The 17,494-nt window shown below is 42.7% G+C and overlaps 1 protein-coding gene across 9 annotated transcripts in view; it reads right to left on the reverse strand.

Annotated features, from left to right (window-relative positions):
• The window catches only part of LOC109627387 (teneurin-3), a 149,115-nt gene that overhangs the window by 34,579 nt on the left and 97,042 nt on the right, over positions 1-17,494 (reverse strand). For 5 of the 9 annotated variants that reach the window (XM_069531377.1, XM_069531373.1, XM_069531372.1 and 2 more), the window contains 8 exons: positions 16,231-16,416; positions 12,504-12,524; positions 11,996-12,019; positions 10,808-10,954; positions 10,038-10,254; positions 4,721-4,840; positions 2,376-2,637; positions 684-951 (listed from right to left, as the gene is read on the reverse strand). In XM_069531377.1, the coding sequence (XP_069387478.1) occupies positions 684-951; positions 2,376-2,637; positions 4,721-4,840; positions 10,038-10,254; positions 10,808-10,954; positions 11,996-12,019; positions 12,504-12,524; positions 16,231-16,416 (1,245 nt within the window). The remainder of the gene's footprint in view (positions 1-683; positions 952-2,375; positions 2,638-4,720; positions 4,841-10,037; positions 10,255-10,807; positions 10,955-11,995; positions 12,020-12,503; positions 12,525-16,230; positions 16,417-17,494) is intronic. The other 4 variants (XM_069531376.1, XM_069531375.1, XM_069531374.1 and 1 more) reach the window with 3 other exon arrangements.

The raw sequence follows: 17,494 nt of genomic DNA on the forward strand, positions 1-17,494 counted from the left end.
TAAACAAGAAAATATGACCCATGACTGTATATCAAGATGGATGACATGACTGCTCTCAAAAGTGAGGCCGGAGCCTCTTGATCAACCCGTGGTTGCAGCATAGGTCATGAACCCTGCCTCCTCCATGTTAGTGGATGGGACACAGACCACCCACTGATTACACCTGCACAGACTCTGGCTCTGATGACAGTGTTACAGGAAGTAAATACACATCGTCCATCTATATATACAGTCTTTGACATTATCCCTAAAGCAGTATAATACAACTTAATTATTTAATAAGGATTATTATGATATTCTCTATGATCCGATCAAAAGATTATCTGTCAGTATATTTATTGTAACTACTGACTACTTGCAGGACTTTTTCGCACCACTGCCTCAACGGCAATTTTTCATTCAATGCACTGAAACTAAAATATCATATATGCAAAACAAAGAAGTCAGCAAAAGACCAGTGGCCTTAAAAAATGTGGCGCTGGGGGACTTCAAACAACTCTGCAAATATTGCACATGGTAATAAAAAAAGTCCCTGATGGAAAAATCCTCTCTTCAAATAAAAAGTAAGAATCAATCTTCAAAGGTTCAACCAAGGTTCATTGCCTGAAGGTAATTCAAGCGTCCGACAGTGAACCTATGCTTACACAACAGTCTTTAGTCGACACGTCACAGTGGGAACTCACCCACAGCCTCTGCCAGGCCAAAGACCTTCTGGTTGTAGGCGTCTGTTTTATCCCAGATGAATGTGTAGGAGAGGTCGGGGAACGCAGGGAACGACTTCTGGAACTGACGGCCCATGACGGCCACCATCAGGTGGACCTTCATCAGGCCAAAGGGGAGACGCTCCTGGGTCAGGAGCACCTTGAGGATGGGCTTGTAGCCAGCTGCCCTGGAGCTCAGGTACACCAGGTTGAGGTCACTGCCTGGTATGGCCACTTGCTCATGGAGGACCTGATGATTTTAATTAGCAGTCAGACTGGTGCCAAATACACAGTGGGAAGTGTTGACTTAACAGGAGCAACAGGAGTTTGCTGGTTTAATGGAGAGGAGGATTATAATTACAGTACATTATATGAAACGTGATTTTCAAGCAACACTATGTAACGTCCGCTCAGCTACAGCGCCCTCTGCAGCTGCATGTGGTTATTCATTCTAAGTTTCCAAGTAATTAAGTGGTTTTGAGAGAAAACAAAGTCTATGGATCTTTTAACCAGAACCAGACTGCGTGGTCACTGAACTGGAACATAAATGAATGATGGATATTACCCATGATCCCTGGCTTCTTGAACTGCCGCTATAACAACTAAACTAAACTCTGTTAAGAATTCTTGATATTTTTTAAAAGTGTAGAGTTAGTTTTTTAATGAGTTCTAAGTCTTTTTGACTCATCTGAGGTTCGGCATCACTCTTGAACTTGCTGGGCCTGATTCTGGTAATTTAAGCTGCGTCTCACAGGCAATTGCTCACCAAAGCTACATAGAGCAAGAACAGGCGTTCAGGGTGAAGAGTGTGAATGAGAGAGGCAACAGTTTCTCTATTCCAAGTCAGTGAACCGTTAAACTACTTCTGAAGCTGCTATTTTAAGGTAAAAGAGTAGCATAGTGTTGCTTTATTATATATAACATTATTATCACGGAAGAGAAAGTGTTGTACAGACAGGCTGTTATATTTCTACACGGTACTGTCAAACCTGAGGAATTTGTGTTATGTAGTATTAAAACTATGTTCCGACATGTGCCGAACCAGACTATAAGCCTGTATGCAAATTGAGCTGAAATCTCCGCAGGCAATAAATTCATTCTTTGTTAGCCGAGTCCGTGAGAGGAAACTTTTGCATGACGACTCCAACACTGGAAAAGTTTGAATCTTATTTTATTGTAGAATTGTAGTTCTTGACCAGGTTGTATCTCAGACAGCCACGATCCTCGCGCTGAAACAAGTCCAAGATTTATTTTTTCCCCCAAAAGACGTTTTGGTTTAACTAGCGACAGCTTCACTGTCACAATTTGCATTTAGGGATTTTTAACTCTGATTTGAGCCAAATGGAAAGAAACCAAAATCCTGAGGCATGTAACCTCCATGTGATGTGCTCTCAGAATTTATCAGTCTTGCTGTGAGACAATTTATGGCTTAGCATTTAGGGAGATGCCTGAATTCAATCAAAGCTCAAAGGCAAACAAAGCGAGGGAAGCCATGGTGAGAGGAAGATAACAGCATTATCGTTACTCTTTATTTGTGTGTTTACGTCACTGAATCTTCTCATGTTGGGATCAAACGTGGGTTAAATTATTGAAGTCATTCATTCACAGGAGCAAATTTGGGATTGATGGTAACTGCCATTCAATGTGATGCCTCTGTCACCTCTGCAGACTCACCTGGGTCTCGGGGATGATGGGACTGTCCTCTGGGGAGGTCTTGTACAAGGTGGAGAGGGGCGTGGCTAGGATGAGCGGGTTGGGTCTGAACAAGCCAGTCAGGTAGCAGCTGGGGATGTCGTTTTCTTCCCGCTTCATCACCACCGTGTCCATCACGTGGAAAACGTTCCAGGGCAGCCACACCGTGCGGTGCAGCGTGGGGAACGGTGCGCGCTCGTAACTCAGCGTCAAAGAAGCACCGCCGTTGGCCAAGAGGTCGAACCTTGACAAATTATCATGACATGGAAACAAACAATTTAAACATAAACAGGAAGTGTGATTATTGGATGAACAGTATATTTATCGGCTATAAATATGGTAGATTCAGAGGATTCTAGAATAATCTGGGTCTTATTTTCATGGTGACATGTGGTGTGATGACATAATAGATCAGATAAAGTAAGAGTTATTATTTGAGGGATGCGGGAGAGAAGCTGGAGCAAATCCCAGCTGACTTTGGGCGAGAGGCGGGGCACACCTTGGACAGGTCGTCAGAAAACAGCACACAGAGGAAAACAACCATTCACACTCACACCTACAGTCAATATAGTCTCAAATGAACTCCAATCTGCACGTCTTTGGACTGAGGGTGAAAGTCGAAGCACATCATCAAAATGTAAACATCAAAATCCGACAGAACAAAATATAGAAGCAGTAACTTTGTAAACAAGTTGTTTCAACAGGTCACTTAGATTGTAAATTGGTTTTATCACTTATTCTAGCCTCCAAGAAATCCGTGTGTGCACATAAATACATATGCAAAAAGGTGATTTAAGGGGAAAGCTTAGGGAACTACAATGTCTGAAATGATATGAGCGCTTCTGCACCACAGTGTTTCTCTTGTCACATTTCCACATCTCAGTAATTAATTATTGCAGACAGGGATAATGGCCAAACTGTAAACTGTAATAATTTCATAATTTAACTTAAGGTGCAAAGTAGCAAAGTAAATAATTATTTCAAGCCTGAGCCTGACAAAGCTTTTTTTTTTCCAACTGAAGAGAGAACCTTCCTCTTCCGAGTGAATCCCTCCGTAGAGCCTGCACATGTTATTATCATTCACTGAGCCTAATTTATGACTTTTGTTCAGCCAGGCATATCGTAAGAAGACACTTTCTGGTTGAATTTGGTTTGGAGTGTTGAGTCTGGGGACTTTTCTCTGGTGAAATGGTTTTAATTAGTACAACATTACTCAGTGAAAAGTTACTGGTTTGGAAATGAAGGGCGAGTCTTTGAAGTGCTGCTCTATATATTCGGCGAGCTCCACTACCCAGGGGGGCAAAGCATCTGTGTGGTGACATTGCATGCACAAAAACACACACTCTTACAGATTTGAAGGCTTTTGCCTCATGTACGCGCCCGCACCCAAAACGACACACACAGATACACACACACACACACACGGACACACACTTCCAAGCTGTGCAGCTGACCTAAAACAGCTTCCTTCTCGAGCTCCCTCCACTTTGGGCAGTGGGGAGCTCACAGCTGCAAGAGGCCAGGCTTTGAAGCCCCCCCACCCCCCTTAACACACTGAGCCGATCTGTTGGCTAACCAAGTGTGATTATCCCCGACCATTTATCACGCTCCTTGTCAGAAGAGTTACAGGGCGGAATATCAGAAGAAATCTGCTAATCCTCAGATATCTGGGGACCTCAGGATTGTACTTCATAACAACAGCTGAACAATTCTCTGACACTCACAGGGCTTATGTTTCCACACTAGTGACCCATAAACACGACCTCTATATGCTGGAATTTTGGTTCACTATCTCTGTCAGGGATCTGCAAAAAGAGGCTCCATCCTAAAGTGAACCCCCCCTCCTGTAAAATGCGTGACATACGTTTGTCTTGTGTGTATTTGTACTCCCATTATTAAGGAGCTGTCTGTGGTAATAGCAGGAGAAGGTCAGACAGTAATCTCATGTTTTACTACACTGCGGGCAGATTGATTCTACCCTCGCTGATTCAATGCATTTTAAACAGCTTGGTTCAAAATGGCCTCCACCGCTGTGACATTTGCATGAGGAATTGTTCTAGGGCACAATGTGCTGCCGTTTCGATTTATTTTGAATGCTTTCTGGAGAATTGCCAGGACAACTCTCCCTGCACTGGACAGCTTTTTCAACATTTTTCCCGCACCAGTCCGGGGACATCAGAGAAATTGTTGCAAGGGCAAAGGTTGAGCCTAAAGGCGAAGACACAGCTCATGTTTATTTGCACATGTGAATCAGTGATGATAGATACAGATGAATCCTGGTCTTCCTGCACCTGCATGGAAACATCTGTGCACAGGGACTTGCTTACATGCCATCTTGCCGTGTGACGGTGTAGCCAAACTCGGGGTAGTGCAGAAAAGACACGTTGACTCCAATCAGCGGCGTCCCATCTCCTGTGAGGACCTGACCCCGGATGACTGATGCCAGGCTGTGTGGGCAAACAAACACAGAAAGGGCTGAGTAAACAAACAATGCCAGCCGGCATCAGCGAGCGGCCAAGGCATCAACACTGCTAACAACTGCCATTTCTTTGCCAGCGGCGGGAGCAGCGAGGTATGATTTACTGACCGTTACAGGCACAGACATGTCAGGGGCTGTTATTAATGAAAATGCCACCTCACATAGCACCCCCTCTGTCTGTTTACTGCGGTTAAAGGCCCCCGTAATTCAGAGAGATGAGGTTTTCAAGACATCAAGGACTGAACACATTTTGCATAATCTTGCACATGTATTGCAGCATTTATGTTCTTTGAGTACACTGAAGTGAAGCCAATTTTATCCCCAACCACTCGCTCACACCCTATTTCTATTAAACGTATCATTATGTCGAGACAAAATGCGACATAGAAAGAATGTAAAGCTCTTAGGACATCTCAATTTGTAACAAAGCGGTGGGCATGAAAACTAAAAATGCAAAACACAGTGAATATTATGGAGCCAACGTGAAATACACACACAGTTAAATCATCAGGCTGATGAGTAAAGTCAACCTGGTTAATGAAGTGTGCAATATACTCAGCAGTAGGTGTATCACATGAGGTTAATGAGTGAAACATTCACAGCATCGTTATCACTCTGACCTCGCTGAATTCAGAGTTTCCCCTAAATTGTATTTTTTAGGAGGATGTGATCCAAGTGTGATTATTCTTTGCAAGTACTTTTACTTCCCAAAAATAAAAAAGCCTTTTGTCAGTGTCATAGTCGAGTCTTGTGTTCGCTAGTGTGATAAATCTCTGTGGCAATACCTGTGATGAAAGATAATATATCAACAAGAATTGTGCTGGAACAAGCTCTTCAGCTCGGTTACAGATATCCTCTTGATGTGAGAAGTTGCAAAGCTCGGCGGCTGACGTGTCAAGAGGCACTTTATAGCAACTCCGAACAACAAAATGCGACGCTGGAGGCAAACTGTCACAAAGAGGTGAAAAACATTGAAAGGGGAAGTTTGAAAAGGAAAAAGAAGGGCAACGCTATATGATAGAAAAGAATCGCCACGGCAGTTTGAAGAGGCGTAGCCATAAATAGCATAGATGTGGAAATAAAATGTGTCTTGAATGTAAAATGTTCCGTGGAAGGTTTTTGTTGGTTTGAAGGTGGTAAAAAAAAATATGTCTGCTGGCTTTTTAGAGAAGAAAAAGTCTTTCTCCTTGTTTTTGTGCCATCACACCTGGTGGCTGCTTTATATAACCCACCTCCCACTACTGACCATAGAGCAGCGCCACCAGAGCAGGCAGGTCCGGTTAACTTCTTCACATCTACGCTAGGAAGTCCAGCATGGGAGACCATTACTCACACCCTCTCCCCACCCACCCACATCCCCCCATGCTGGAAAATGGATTTGCTTCTGGTCTAAAGACTTCTCCACCTCCAGCATCCCTTCTCTTGCTTTTGTTAAAAGAAAAAACTGTATTTCCTTTTGACATGTTTTGCTTCATAAATCACAGACATGCAAGGTTCATACATGATTAAAGCCCCAGATATCCTCAGCGATTATTCAACATGACTGCTGGCCTTTCCCGTCTACACTTGCCCGCCACGGCTTCTTCTTCCCTTAAGTGTGAAGTCATATTTTAAGTCAGTCCTTTTGAAAGTAGGGAGACAATGCTGTATTTCTCCATCCACATTTAATCATAACCCACTTTTCAACCACCGGGCGGAATTTTTTAAGTGTCCCCTCTGTATTTGTCACTGGTCGGCAAAATATGTCTTGTTCTCTGCGCTTTATCTCCGGGTCATTACGTATATGAGGCGAGCACGCTCAACACCTTTACCCTCCTCTATATTTCCCTCCCACCGCACGCCTGGCTCAACCATCTCCCATCCTTTATTTGCCAGCCTGGGGAACAAGGCCACTTAAGGGCCCCGGCTAAGGTTCACTCTTTCTTTCCCTGTGTTTCTATTAATCTTTCGAGAGGCAGACGGATGCAACAAGAGCCCAAACCCTCAAACAAACGCCGACTAACACCACCTGCTGAGAACCCAGAAATGAATCACACAATTCGTGCATTCTTATCTGTCATTGTCTCTCGCACGCCTGTGAGAAAAACTCCATCTGAAAACCCAATGGGACACGAGTGCGGGGACATGTGATATTGCGGGAGGAATGGTGCCGGTTGTGGGGGGGGGGTGCGGAAAACCAAAACACATGTTTTATTCTCGGTGCTACGTTGGAGACAAGTTTACTGCCGAGTTCTGAAACCTGACCTCACGCTAAAATCTGCTCACCTCTTCCAGGCTTACACATTGTCTTCTCAAAAATAGAAGGAGAGAAGTGACCTCTAAGTGTTTCCTCTCCCTATACCGTCAGACATCAGACACCCTATGAGGAGACAGAGCAGTCACCACTGCCGTTGGAAGTCTAGATGCTCCGCTGGCATCCTTCCAGCGCTTCAAAGACTTTTTTATAATGTATACTCTGCAAAGGCTGTCATAAATTATTCACCTTTTACCCTCAAATGAATGTTTGAAAAATGTGGGTCTCCGAACAAACTCTGCCACTCCTGAGTATCTTCCTCGCGATGTGACTTCTTCATCCGGAAATCATTTCATGTGTGTGACGCGTGTGCTGACGAGACACAATGTTGACTCTGTCACATTTAGTGATGCGCGCGATTCCCGAGCTTCTTAAAGGTGCCACGGTGTTTTTGACGACAAAACTAACTTCTACAAAAAGATGAAAAAGCCAAATGAATATTTTGAGCAAGAGAGCTAATGCCACTGCCAGACATGAAATCGACAGTAAGCTGAAGACAATGAGGACGAGGATTACGGAGAACCCGGCTGGGGGGGGGATCGCCTCTTTCTATATTTTCAGTAAAGCATGCTATTTACATAAGGATTACTTTAAACTATTGGTGGAAAATATTCCCAAAGCCTTCTGCACACAGTTGGCAATCATTTTCCTCTCCATCACTCACAAAACACACTCTGCTTGTGGTTCAGAACAAATGTGCACTTGGTGAAAAATAGTTCTACGTGTCCTCGGTTTGCACATCGATGTATCCTGGTAGTTCTGTTACTGGATAATTTCTCCTTCTCCTTTATGTGCAACATTTCAATTAATTTCTTTACACCCTGAAACAGTAAAGGCTCTATTTTAAAGATCTGCACATCTAGAGCATGTGGTGTATTAAGAGTGTGTCCAAAGATTTATTTTTCTGTGCCAGACGTCGGGTTCAAGTGTTGTACTCTGTCTCTTAAATAATCGTGGGTATGTTTTGGGCATAACATGCAATTAACCAATCAGAGTGCCATCTCCAGGCTTGTGTGCCCGCCTCTGTAGGCGTATCTTGCTGTCTTCATAATGTGCCCCTAAAATAACAATGACATACTACCAAGTGTTGCTGCTTTAAGATGCGGCTGACAAGATCAACCCGCCCATGAAGTGATATTTCAATAAAGTTGGATGGGAAAATGGCCACTTCATTACTCTGAAACTAGAAAAGACACTTGCTTTACATTCGTTGGCATCAACAGCATCACAAGATGTTTGAAAATTAGTGTATTTACCATCATTTTGGTCTCTGTACGATAAATAATTTCCCTAATGTCAATAATTCCATCTTTTAGAGACAGTGTTAGGATATTAAATCATCAGTGCAGTAAAATATGTCTGTGTTTACGCTTATGGATCATGCTTCTGCTTTTTATGCAGCTCGTCTCATGTGACAGCTTTCCAGCCAATACTCATTCATCTTGACATGTGTTTTATGAAAGTCGTATTTATATATAATCTGTTTATTTATTGTTTCTGTTTTCTTGGATATGAATCGGTTACAATCATTCTCTCCAAAATACGAGCCTCTACAATGCTTCAACATTTCCTATCAGGCAACGCAGAGAGTAAATAAAATTATAGGAGCCACTCTGGGAGAGTGAATGGAGTAAATCAGCAATGGTTTCTGTTAAGTTCAGCATGTTTTTATTTTTAAGCTGTTAGTCGGCTTAGCATCCTCAGATTGTTCTTAATGTTATTATGCTGAGATTTGATAATCAGCTCTAACCCAAAAAGCAGGTACGGCTGATAGAAATGTTTTTCATTTATACCAGTGAATCTGTAATTTATACCCATGTTTCTCCAGAATCATAATATTGAAAACTCAATAGAAAAAATATGAAGTGAACTTGGTCTTAATGAGGTCATGGACCAACATATTCTAATCAGCTCATCTTTGACTTTCTGCCAAATTTGAAGAGATTTCCTCAGGGCGTTCCTGAGACACTGCATTAATGAGGTCAAAAATATGTCTTGTAAGGTCACAGTGACATTGAACTTTGACCTTTCACCTCCAAAAGTCTAATCAGGTCTTTCTTAAAGGTCCAGTGTGTAAGATTTAGGTGAAAGGGAACTATTGGCAGAGATTTATTGTAGAATTGTCCACATGATGTTTTCACTAGTTCATTTCATCTAAATTGTTTGAATTTCCATTTTCTTTACCCCAGAAAGACCCTTTATATTTAAATACTTTATATTTACATCGAGGGGACCCTCTCTACGGAGGCCACCATGTTTTTTACATTAGTCCAGACTGGACAAACTAAACACCTTTTGAGTTTTTATGACAATTAAAGTCTACCACAGTTTATTTTTCATGTTTGGAAAAAGAGGGTGAGGTGAGGGGTGTTCAGCTGCAACATGCAGTTTCAACACTAGATATCATAAAATTCTACACACTGTACCTTTAAGTCTAAATGAATGTTTGTGGCAGATGTAATTCAATTCCAATACATGAGGTCACACTGACCTTGACATTTAAACACCAAAATCAAATCACTTCATCCTTGAGTCCAAATGAACGTTTCTACCAAATGTGAAGGGATTCCCTCAGTGTGTGCATGAGATATCGTAAGACTGGGATATGAAGGAATAACCCCAGAACACGATGCCTCCAGCTACAGAAGTCTGTGATGCAGAGGCATAACAAAAAAAAAAAGAAGCTTGCGGTAGTGAGACCAGATAAACACACTTGCCAGTGTAACTGCAAAGACAAAGAGAAGTGAGATTGTTTGACATTTCAGAGTGGCTGCACAAACATCCATGCTCTCCGCAACCGGTAATGAGACAGCAAACAGCCGACGTGATCCAAATAATTAAAAAGCTGTCAATGATTCCTTAAGCCACTTACCTGCTGTTGAAGGGGTTATCCCAGGGTATCACGTGACTGCCGCTGGGACCAATCAAAAAACTGATGCGGTCATAAAAGCCCTTGGACGTGGGCTGGCCGGCTGAACTCTGGCCCTGGCCCGCGACGGCGGTGGGGTCAGGTGAGCCGCGACAGTAGGTCTGACCCTGGCAGGAGATCTGAGCGCAGCAGTCTGGGTCCATGCAGTCGACGAGGCCATCTGGAAAACAGAGACAGGGGGGGGAGGGAGCTGTGTTGACCTGGATGTGTTAGGGTCTGACAAAAGAAACGAGTGAGCATCTCCATTACTGTGTCGAGCTCCGGTGCACACAGACGACTTGGAACATGAACTCCAGTTCATTAAAGTGACGGCAGAGATCCAGAGCTGACATGAAAGTATTAACTATTGAAAAGTGCGTCACCTTATATGAACCTCAAAAGTTCTGGGCTTGTTGATCGTGCTGAGGAGCAGTTAATTAGAAATCCAGCTCCTGGGATGTTAATATATAGTCTCAAGTAGCCTTTATAATTGATCTCCTGTATATTTTAAAGCAGAGTTTTTAACAATCTGCTCTGCCACAGTATTTGCATATTCTTTCCAGTGATGTTTTATGTATGATTGATTTGTTTTGTTTGTTTGCACTGTCACTGAGGAGCCACATCAAAGCCAATTTACTGTCTGCCACAATAAGCGATGCTCACACAAGTTCCTTTCTTTTTTTTTTTTTCAGGAGCTAAAAGACTATTTGTATGAGGCTTTTATTTCTTCCTACCTCCCTCGTTATCCTTGCCATCTGAGCAGAGCGTTTCGGTCGCTACATCGCATCCCAGCCCTCGCCATCCTGACTGACAGATGCAGTGCCAGACATTCTGATCCAGGACGCACCTCCCGTTGTTGTTGCACAGCCCAGGGCAGCCGTCTGTCAACACATCATGTACGTGTCAAACAGCAGAGCAAATCAGAACAAGGCCGTGAGGGGTAGAAGAGGAAGAGGGAGGGTAGGAGGAAGAAGGGAGGAGAAGAGGGGGTATTAACGGGTGGACAGGGGAAGATTTGAAGAAGGACAGTGCTGAGTGAACATACAGGTACGATACACCTCTGACAGGACTGGGGGGGATGTGGAGGAGGGTGTGAGGAGATACAGTCGTTTCACATGAGTTTCAGGAGCATGTTCAGCTACATCAAAAAGTGAAATGTATGAGATCCAGAAAAGAAAAAGAGAAAATGAAAACCTGCTCTTTAACTTGAAGTGAACAGGCCAAACCTGGAGGTTTCTGTGTTTAGATCAAAGTTTGGAGAGATTCCTTTTGAGCTCACTTGCAGAGTCGAGTTGTGTCGGGTCGCCTCGGAGACACACTCACAACCAGTTTTGGATTCTCTTTGGCATTTGGGTCGAGATAGAAAACATTCACCGTGAGCTCCGACAGGCTGGAAATCAGTGGCATGTCTTGGAAAGTGGGAGTAGCCCATTGCAGATGTTAGAAACCACTCATGTGAAGTAACAGCAACATCAAAAGGAAAACAGGGGGGGGAGTGTATGTAAATAGGAGGAGAAGAAGAGGGAGGATCGAGAGTCTTTACAGAAAAAACAGAGCCCTTGCTGCCAGATCACATTCCTGCTGATAGTGAGGGGGGGGTGAAGACAAGGGAGCCCCAAAAAAAAACAAAAAAACAAGGACTGAACCACACCAGTTTGGGGCGTTGAAATCTGGCAGACACACTGAATTCAGACAGGGGGGGAGTGTGGAGTCTGTGTTGAGACGGACAGGAGATGAGGGGACATATTGGTGGCGGGTGGGTGGGTTGAGCAGGATCACAGCAGAAACATTATGATCGACTCGGACATAGAACAGGTGTATATACGCCGTGCTAGGAAAGACAAAGAAAAGGGAGGGATTGCTCGTGACAATCTCCCTGGGAGGGGGTGGTGTGTGGGGGGGGTAGTAGTGGTTCAATTTACCTTTATATCCTATCTTGACTGCTCCTATTACACGGCCGAGGAAAGGGAAACATTTGGAAAAGAAAATTACTTATCTCTGTGTTGGCAGAGAGCTAAGACTGACAAACACATTCTACTTATTGTAACTTACAGGGAGCACAAATAAAAAATAAGTAGAAGAAGAAGTGGAATCGGACATGAAGCTGATGTACCTGCCAACTTTTGTTTTTATTTGGAGAAGGAGCCCTGCAGGTTTTTTTTTTTTTTCTCAGAGATCGTTTTGGATTCTGCCCTAATTTCAATCTCTTAGCCGTTTGAGCTGAGCAGCTAATGCTAATAATGAGCGACAGGATGTGACTGATATTACTGAAAGAGAAGAAAGCTGCAAGCTCGCCCATTGTTTTATAACAGAGGTCACAAAATAAAGACGTTCTGCTGGATCAGGAATAAAAATAAAAAAAAAACAATCCTGCATGTAGAGTGTCAATCTCAAGCAAAGTAAAGAAAAAGTGTTTTTTGTTTTTTTTACCTGATACTCTGGAATCCAGGGCTATACATGTAAGCCGTGAGGGAGTCGGAGAGACAGATAGGTAGACAGACATAAGATAGAAAAGAGTTAGGCAAAGATAAACAAACAGGACAATACAAGAGGGAAAACTGATTAGAGAGAGAGACAGAGAAGCTGCAGATTTAAAAAAGGACCCTCCTCAAACAGTTCTACAATATTTCTTATAAGCAGCCTTTGGTGCATCGCGTTCATCCTACCTGGTTCATGTGCAATGGAGTTTTTATTGTGGTACTTTTTAAATTTAAAGGAGTGGTCACCTTTTACTTCAATTGTTTTTGATTTGGCTGCAACATCGTTTACCCCGGAAACTGCAGAAGTGTTTTGTCGACTCAAACGCTTCACCCACCCCTGCATGGGCATAGTGGTGAGTAGATAATGACTGAATTTTTATTTTTGGGTGAACTATCTCTTTAAGCAGTCGAGATAATCATCAGCTCTGAGTTCACAACTTTTCAAAATTAAAGCTTTGTGATTCCGCTCAGTGTAAAACATTACAGCGAAATGAACATTCTGCTTTTACTTTGAAGATTATTCTCTAAAGGCAGTCTGCTCTTAAATCTTATTAATATTGAAGGCATCGAACGTCAGCACTGCCCCTCACTGAACCACTAACTGGACCCGTGCCGAGTGTGCAGCCAACTCGATGAACACATCGTGAGATATGCGAGCCGCATACAGACATAGTATGGAATCAGAGGTAGATTAGATTCAGAGTTAAGGGAGAAAAATGAACTGTTTGAAAAAGTTGTAGAGTTGAGATGCTAAATAAGGCAGCGAGTGATTATTCAGAATAATAGATGATCATTTATTCTCCGTTTTCTGTAAAAGTGCCTCGGATGGTGATTACACTTCTCTCCATAGGAGGCAACACAAATAAATTCAGCATCTTGAGCTCCAGTAAAATATTCATTGTTAACACTCTCCATCTGCTTTGGTTTGCCAAAGCAAGGCAGGAGGAACGCAGCCCTTCTCTGATATCTGAGTGTTTTCAGACTATATGAGACACTTTCATCTGGGCATGCTTCAAAACATTTTACTGTCTGCTTGTCAGGAGCTATGTCGTCTCAGCCTCACTCTAATGTGAACGCATCATGAAGCAGAATACTAAAGTCCTCCTTTTTCTGTTGTTGTTGTTGTTTTGTTTTGTTTTTTTCTTTCAATTTCGCAGTCATCTCCACTTCAGTGATTTCAACAACTGCACGGCGATGGAGCGACGGCACACTAACACCGAATCAAAAACACCTTCGTGGTAAACTGCGGTTGCTGAGAAAGCGGCGACAGTGGGTTAAGGCTTGCATATAAAACAGGATCTTGATGCGTGTGACAAAAGAATGGCCGAGGAAGTCCTCTATTCAAGCTTTGGCCATGTAATGTGATTAGAAGGCGCTTTGTGCAAGTGGCAGTCATTCAGGGTTTGAAAGACTAAATAAGCTTCTCGGTTCTCCCAAGAAAAGGTAAAATGCGATCACCTATTCATCGCCACCGCATCCAAAACAAGGAGTTACTTTCCTGATGGGGGCCTTGAGAAGGAGAGAAAGAGAAAATGGATGACGCGCAGTTTGCCCAGAGGAGGGAGAGATTAATACGATCAGGAATGTGACCCCGCCGTCAACTCTCTCCCTCACAATCTCCGCTCCCCTCGGAGATGGATGTGCGTCGAACGCGAGGAAGGGAGGGGAGGAGAGAACTTGTAAATACATAATTGGGTTCGATGGTTTGGAGTGCGAGATCTTTGTTTCTCAGAGAAGAGGTCGTCATTGAGAGGTTGGCGACGACACTCGGGGAAACGCTGCTGGACGAGGCGTGTCAGGGTTTAACTACACGACCTTTGACAGAGGGCGCGGTGTCGAGGAGGTGGGAGTTAAAGGTCGATAGGAAGTGACACCTGAGAAGTCATTATTCTCATTAATGCCAGGTGAAGCACCGCCATTTCACAAAAATGATATTCCAGAGAGGCCCAGCCGTGGCTTCTCAGCTCCCTACATACCTGCCCTTGACTTGCTAATACAGGAGCATCACTTGAGCAGTCTAAAAGGTTGAATATCTAAATGGATGATAGAAAATATCACAAAGTTGATGTGAGTTGATGCAGGAAGGAAGGGATTTTGAAAGGAGCATAGAAAACCAAAGGCCATCGGGGTGAAACCAAGGATATTTCACATTTTCCTGTTTCCTTTCAGTGGAATCTATCCTTTAAAACATATTTTTATTTGCAGCTTTTGGATGTGAAATACATTTTCAATTACATTATCTCTATTGACAGACATGAATATTGTTTTTAACTCATGCCCATCTGACTCAACACGGCAATTCACGAGGAGGTGTGCGTCTAGAGCTACAGCATTTGCTTGTAAGAAAAGAACAACTGGGCTGTTAATATGAACAATATGTATATACTGTGTACGGGAGGATTTACATTCAAAGGCTTCACTTAATGGAAACTAGCAGAACTAATACAGGTAAAGGTCCTTGTAAAAGCATCACATATGAACAGTGATATTTACTTCATTATGCATATTGGCCCCTTCAGGAGTTTATAGCATTTAGTTAGTAAAATAACACATCAACAAGATGTAATTGCTGTATCTGCTCAAGGTTGAATTTATCTTTAAAGTGTAATATATTGTTTATCTAATTACCTTGAGTTTCTGTTTGTTTGTTGGCAGGATTCTGGGAAAACTACTGAACTGATTTGATTTAAATTGTGTGGAGCGATGGGGCACGACCCAAAGAAGAGTCTGTTTCGGAGTGGATTTGTAGAAAGGGGCAGATCCAGGACTTCCTTTTCACTCTCTCTAACATGGCGAGATCGAGTGTTAGCAGATATGGACTCAACGCACCATCTGGTTCATCTAATTCATAAAAATATTCAGTTCAGTACAACCTCCCCAGTGAAATCTGGTGGAGTTTAAGTATAAAGTAACATAAAGCTGAAATGAAGAATTAGTAACTCACAGTTGCGCTGAAGAACAGCACTCAATTAAAATTGTATCAATTAATTTCAGTCTCTGACGGAGCTGATTAGGTTTTAGAAAAAACAAAAAATCCAAGGATATAGATGCTGGACTGAATGTTTCATACGAGATCTTTGGAAATTGATCCGTAAGTTACACAGCAGTTTACTTTTACTTTTAAAACCAAGTATCAGTAAATTACCTCCACCAAGGAGGTTTTCGACCCTGCCTACTGGTTTTGGCAAAAACTACAGATTTCCACAAAACTTAATGAGCCAGATAAAACAGATGGGACACAGGCCAGATGAGAACACATCAAATTCTGGTCTGGATCATGAAAAAGAGGCAGATCGAGGATTTTAAAAAGTTTTTTTTCTCTAATGCGAGCTGAGGATTTTTTGACATTTTTACCAATTTCCTAAGGAATAAATCATGAATCTTAAAGATGAACTTGGTGCAGCTGGTTAGAAGTTGTTGCTGTTGGGCTCTGGTGTAGTTACTGTATGTGTTCCACTGAGTGCAAATCTAGTTTGTCTCGCAAATACAATTGTTGGGAGTCGACAGGCAGCAACAGAACTATGACACGATCTTTAAAACCGTATTCAAAACACTGACATTCACACTGCACAGCTGCCATTTAGAGCCTGTCCATAAATGAACTTCCTGGACTCAGTGCCCTTCTGTCAAGTGTGTGTAGGTGTACAGTGTTGTGTGTGTGCGTCACTGCGGCTCACCGATGGTGCAGTGTTCACCCGTCCAGCCCTGGTGGCAGTCACACTTGCCCTCTCGGCAGACTCCGTGGTCGATGCAGCGTGGGTGACAGTCCCTCTGCTCACATTCTGGTCCTGTCCAGCCTTCCTCGCAGTGACACATGCCGCTGATGCATGAGCCGTGGGGACCACAGTCCACCACACACACCTCTGTTGCAGGGAGAAAACGCCAAGGAGACATGAAGCTTATGTTTTGTGAAACCCCAAGTTTTTTTCTCCTGTGCTGGAATATTTTTATATATTTTTCATTTTGCAAAGATTGATGCATCTGCCAGTGAAGAAAAATGCTCTGATGTTTGCTGAGACGTGTTAGTTTCTTTAGTCGTGAGGCAACAACTGCAATGTGAGATAATATTTCATCAAAAGAGGCTGAAAATGACTGCCATCTATTAAGGGAAAGTTTCAGCGGCATCATTTCACATGGAAAATATCATCATTTACAGCTTCCTCTCTTGCTTTATGGATCTCAATGGATTTGTCTTGTACCCAATTCAGTTTTTGAATAAGTGTCGACTGGGACACAGTTGACGTGAAATGATGGAGCATTGAAACTCCGATGAAACAGAATTTCCAAGCAACTTTTATTCAGACGCCATTTTGCATCAACACAAAATTAATAATTGAGAAAAAAGGTGAACAAAAGGGACAACCTCTAAACAGTATCATATTAATCACCATATATAACAACCTGGTGTTATTAATATTGTGAATTCAGAGCATGGACTAAACAGACGAACAACGTGTCTCCACTTCCTCCTACTGTTAAGAAATTAAGCCAAAATATCCCAGATGCATGGTGGTAGCAATCATGGAATGGAGCCATGGTATTGAGGTCATACCAATCGCAAGTCTCTGCTGAAAAATATGACATGTCACCCCATTGTTATGGCATCAAATAGCTAATGATTGAATGGTTAAATGGGCTGTATGTACTGTGCTTTATAGAACTTTCAGCTATTCATACACACATAAAGCTCTTCTATACAAAGAGCTTTTTTCAATCACAAACCATTCATACACTGTCAGCACAGCCGTCAGGGGCCCTTTGGTACTCAGTGTCTCACCCAAGGACAGTTCAGAATGCGGAATTGAACAAGCTACCTTCTGATTAGTGGACGTCCCTCTCTACCTCCTGAGATGCAGCCACCAAACAAACAAACCAACCAATCAATCAAACACACCAGAAAAATGCATACTTGGCCATATACCAGCGTGAAAACAACTAGAA

This window comes from Paralichthys olivaceus, chromosome 9 (genome assembly GCF_024713975.1).
Source record: "Paralichthys olivaceus isolate ysfri-2021 chromosome 9, ASM2471397v2, whole genome shotgun sequence".
NCBI classification, from domain to species: domain Eukaryota; kingdom Metazoa; phylum Chordata; class Actinopteri; order Pleuronectiformes; family Paralichthyidae; genus Paralichthys; species Paralichthys olivaceus.